Source organism: Phalaenopsis equestris, unplaced genomic scaffold, assembly GCF_001263595.1.
Source record: "Phalaenopsis equestris unplaced genomic scaffold, ASM126359v1 Scaffold000264, whole genome shotgun sequence".
Classification (NCBI taxonomy): Eukaryota; Viridiplantae; Streptophyta; class Magnoliopsida; order Asparagales; family Orchidaceae; genus Phalaenopsis; species Phalaenopsis equestris.
The window spans coordinates 54138-59667 of NW_018164706.1; the positions used below are offsets into that span (position 1 = coordinate 54138).

General features: G+C 32.5%; 1 protein-coding gene across 1 annotated transcript in view; it reads left to right on the top strand.

The window, feature by feature from the left end:
- Positions 1 to 1132: 1132 nt before the first annotated feature.
- The window catches only part of LOC110024646 (probable arabinosyltransferase ARAD1), a gene marked incomplete at its 5' end in the record, with an annotated part of 76810 nt that continues 72412 nt past the window's right edge, over positions 1133 to 5530 (top strand). The window contains 6 exon segments of the mRNA XM_020724733.1: positions 1133 to 1290; positions 1435 to 1582; positions 1669 to 1784; positions 1887 to 2025; positions 2964 to 3074; positions 3189 to 3257. Coding sequence (XP_020580392.1) covers positions 1133 to 1290; positions 1435 to 1582; positions 1669 to 1784; positions 1887 to 2025; positions 2964 to 3074; positions 3189 to 3257 — 741 coding nt within the window.

Here is a 5530-nt window from a genome sequence, read left to right on the forward strand (position 1 = left end):
TATATATATATATTATTTATTATGCCTTAACCTCCAAAGTATCATTACTATGCTGAATTTTTTAAATCATTGGATAGGCGTTGAGATATTGATATGGAATAGTAAATATCTCGTATAGCATTCATAAAGAGAAGAATTAATGTAGGGGGCTTCATCAAGCTTTCCTCAAAACATGGGATAAGCCTAATGATGCTGATGATGTGGGTGCTGATTCCATTTTTGTATTTAGATGTATGCAGATGTACCCATGCATTCATTTATGTGTGCATATGCTCACCTCAAAACATAATATGTATGTTACTAACTTTAGTATGAACTTAGTGTGTTTTGACGTAAATATAGCAAACACAATTTTTTATTCTCAAAAAATAATTTAATAATTGTCAAAATCTTAAATAATATACAATCAACACAAAGTGTCACCAAAATTAAGTTCAACTGTCAAATAAGTTAAATTATGAACAGTGATATAAATAGCCGAAAATAAGGTCTAGGTCTTATGCATGTGCAAGGAGCTTTGTCCCTGGAAGTAGTTCTTAAGCTCTCAAGAGTATGCATATACAATAATCATATACATGAAAAGAGAAACTTAATTTTATTTCAATATTAAATGTTTTAGCTGCCTTAGATGTTCTATTTATAACTACAAAGAGCCCAAAAAAGAGAACTCATACGAAATCTTTCAGCATGTACCTAAAACAAATGGGGACAGCAATCAGGTTTCCACCCGGGACTATGATAACAGTGGAAGCGAAATCAAGAGAGAAGTGCAACAATAATTCATGGAGGAATAAGAATAATAGTGGGTAATAGTTAGCAATTCCTACTATGTCATGTAAGCTCAGTAGAGTTTGATGGTTGAGTTGAAATTATTTAATAATGATCAAGTTCCAGAAAAAACAATAGAGAATGCATTCGGTTCATATAGGAACCAATGTCATAGGCAAGTTTACACACAATAAACTAGAAGAAAAAAAAAAGTTAATAATTAAAAAAACTAAAAAACAAAATGCAACGATAAACTTGTATAGATGATCATATATGCCTTGATGTATGTATACTTTTAAATTTTCATCATATATTTTTCTGAATTAGCAGTTACTATTCATATTTTGTTGATTTGTGAAAGCAGGAAGCCTTGAAGTGGGTAACTGATCAGCCAGCATGGCAACGATCTGAAGGGAGGGACCATATTCTTCCGGTTCACCACCCATGGTCTTTCAAGTCCGTACGGAGATATATGAAAAAGGCAATTTGGCTTCTCCCTGATATGGACGCCACTGGGAACTGGTAATGATTCTCTCATTTCCATAGTTAACATCTATAATTGGGTTCTTTTTCCACTACTTAAGAAGCTGTTCCATGCGAATAATATTAGTTTCTTGTGTCAATAATGAATTGGTCTTGGAGCCTTTCTAAAATTTTCCAACGTAGGTATAAGCCTGGCCAGGTTTGGCTTGAGAAGGACCTTATCTTGCCATATGTTCCTAATGTCGATTTGTGTGATGCCCAATGTTTACGTGAATCTCACTCTAAACGAAGTACATTACTTTTCTTCCGGGGAAGGCTTAAAAGAAATGCTGTAAGCTCTTTTTAGTTTATTTTTTTCTTAGATTATGTGAACTCGGGTGCTAAATCATGTTCTAAATCCTGTAATCAATTGTTTAGGGGGGCAAAGTTAGAAGCAAACTAGTAGAAATTCTACAAGATGCTGAGGGTGTTATAATAGAAGAGGGAACCGTTGGAGTGGCTGGGAAGGAAGCTGCTCAGAATGGCATGCGCAAGTAAAGAAAAAAAGTTCTAAAGCTAGTTTTTTTTTTAAATTAAACATTTGTAAGATGCTGATTGTTTATGTTGCAATTTTAACTAGTTTATATTGATAACAGATCCCTATTTTGTTTGAGCCCAGCTGGCGATACACCATCTTCTGCTAGGCTGTTTGATGCTATTGTGAGTGGATGCATACCTGTTATAGTTAGTGATGAATTGGAGCTTCCATTTGAAGGACTATTAGATTATAGAAAGGTAGGTTTGCTTCTGAGGGCATCTCTTTTGTATTTTCTACCTCTTGGTATTAACTTTACCCTTTGCTATGTTAATAATTGATTTGAATAACAATATTCTGTGCCCAAAATCATTTGATGTGCTGTCTCTGCGTGCTTGCATCATAAGTTTGGAATACTTCGGTTTGACATTTCTTCTAATAAATAGCCATATTAGATGTAGTGTTTTAAGATTATTTTAGTTTCAGCTTCAACTTCTTTCCATATTTCATTAAATTACTTATCACTGGCATTATACATTTCTTATTTTACATTGATTACCTTAGCTCAATGGTTGTTCTTATTGAGTCTTAATTAATGGTTGTTCTTATTGAATCTTGATAAACCTGCTAGTCAAACGAAGGAAAAGTAGCGAGGCAAGTTCATATATGATAGAACAGATGTTGGATTGTTGTAGATACTAAGAAGAACAAAAAGGGGACATTTACATACATAACACACAATTCTTATATATTTACATTTCTAACACATAAACTTTAGTATTTGCATGCTTACCACTCCAATATTTAACATCACAACAAAAATACCACTATTGCTAGCTTTTTAAAGTGAAATACACCTTTTCATGCATATGTTTATAATACCAAAGTTTTATAAATGTAAATATCAAACTTTAGTAGGTGTTAGATATGTAAATAGATAAGAATTGTGTGGTATGTATGTAAATTTTCCAAAAAAAAATCTCTCTTTAGTTGCGGAAGCTGTTTGAATTTGGAAGAAGCAATGTTCATACTTTGGAAATGGGAATCTAAGTTGATATGTTCTCTTCAGGGCTAAAGAAAGTGAATAAATTTTCAAGGCCCGGATTGTGGGATAAGTGAAAATTCATGTTTTTCGTTGATTGATATTATATATTAATGGTTCAATAATGCTTATTTTCTTCAATTTTTCATCGTTCAGATAGCCTTTTTTATTTCTTCAAGCGATGCTGTACAATCTGGTTGGATTGTAAAATTTCTCAAGAGTATTAATTTGAGGCAAATCGAAGAAATGCAGAAAAACCTTGAAAAGGTTAGTTTTTCTACTCGAGTTAAGTGCAACATTTCTTAAATTGCAGTTGAAACCATGTGTTTCCATAACTACACTAATTGTTTTATTATTGTTTTATTATTCTTCAACTACTAGTATTCGAAACATTTCCTCTATTCAAGTCCAGCTCAGCCACTTGGAGCAGAGGACTTCACCTGGAGAATGGTTTGTGCTCACCCCTTGTTCATTTATTTCTTAATTACTTAAGATCAGAATTTCATTCTTTTTGAGGATACGCTTTACATGTTTCTTTGATAATAATTATTTTTATTTTCTAATCCCATGGTGGCCCACTCCTTCCTTCTGTTTAAACTCGATTCCATCCACATAGACCTACCTCACTCAGAGGCACAAAGCCAGTTCCAGCTTTATTGAAGCAACAAAAAGTTACAAATCATCACACATAAAAAATGTGAAATAACGAAGAGAACTTGTGAACAATAAGAAAAATCACATAATCAAAATTAAAGTAAAAAATTCTTGCAAAAATTAGAACTTTGGGAGACTAAGTAGTGAATTTACAAATATATGATTGGTTTTGTCTGAAGGTAGAAATGAATGTGTAATAAACGTTAATTGCCAAAAGGCTTAGGGATAAGATTGCCTTCTTGGTTGAACCATATATTAGAGAGAATTCACATTATCACTCGGAAAAAAAACAAAGCTATAATAAGCTTCCTATATATGGTGTGTTGTAGGTTGAGAAATCCCTGTGTATAGAATGCAATCCAAAACTCTAGCATAATTTATATGCACCGTGACGAGAAGGAAAGGGGAGCAGCGACCTTAGGAAAGGCTTTAGCTTACCAAAATGATTGAAAATCCAAGTTGAAGTCATAAATACCATTGAATAATCGAAGGAGTAATCAGCCAAAGGCAATAAGCCACCAAAATGAATATTCCGAGAGTTACCAAAAGTATCTAGAAAATATGGCAGCCATTCCAAATTGAACCAGGACAAACAACATCAAAAACATAAATAGGCGCCACAGTTATCAGAAATATTGGCTTTAATATGTTCTCTGGCAAAGTACTTTTAAACTTCCACTTCCTACATTTTTTGTTTAGTAGTGAAGTGATTTTTTTTAAATAGGATGTCAACAGAAGGGCTCCAATCCTGAAATATGATTTTAATTTTTTTTTTTTTCTAATAGAAATGTATTAGGCAGTTATGTGAGTGGCTAAAAGAAATTTTTTTTTAGTAATCTTACGGTTGCTATAATCAATATGGGAGAGCACTTAATGTGGAAGTACATCCCATGTGAAAAAAAAATTCCTTCGGGACTTTACCTTTCTTCAAGATGCATATAAGTTTCAGGTAGTCAAAGATAAATGTAGGTGAGATTCATTGTGTGAATTGCATAGAACATACGTAGTATCAATATTAATTCCCTTACCACCGGAGCATCCTTTTTTTTAAGCCCTCAAATGATTATTTCTAAAGTAAACATAGAAAATTTAATAGCACAACCCTTATACCAAATCTATTGAGTGTGCAGCATGGCATGGATAGATTTATAAGAAAATGCATCACTTTCCATCCGTATATAACAAACCAAGGATCTAATGATAGATATCTTTGAATTTGTTGCCTTCAAAGTGAGTCTTCTTGGTAGTATCAGCGAAATTTCAGGGCTCGTCAATAATAAAGTCTTTCACTCTAGTTATGAAATCACAATTGAGCCAAGATATGTAAACAGTTCCAAATAATAATGTTATTGGCTCCAACATTATGCAATAAATTATTCATTAAACTGGAAATATTCTTTCTAAGGCTTTTAGGTGAAGTGATGGGGATCTAAATCAATGATGTAAGCAGTTCCAAATAATAGATCCGATTAATTGAATCCTGACAACAAAAGAAATGATTGTGTTTCCATCCACTAAGCTAAGTTTGCGTTTTATCCATCATTTTGATGCAAGCAAGATTTTTAGTTTTAGAAGAAGAGATAGTGACCATTGTGATCCGAAGGAAGATTTTTTGCATTTAACCCCATGATAAGACAAATTTGGTCCTCGATAACGGGATCAATAGCATTATAAAATCGTATAATAGACTTACTATAATTGTTATAATACTTAAAAGCTTTTTTAAATAATTCAATAATAGAGGAGACAAATGCTGGCTATAATCTCATCTATACCAAAAACAAGAAGTCATCAGTATAAATCAAATAAGTGATGAGAGTATTATTATTTTTGATACCTTTTGTTTTCAAATTAGCAGCTATTACCCATGAGTATAAAAGAACTGTTATAATGAAGGTGGATAAAAATGAGGATAAATGTCATCATTGACGAAGAATAGATGTAGAGGGAAAGTAACCTTTATAATCTCCATTTATGACCGCTAAAAGTTAAGTAAAAACAATAGTCTACTTAAAAAAGATCTCTGAGAAGGTTAACATTTCTAGTCTATTATATAAAAACTGTGTGTT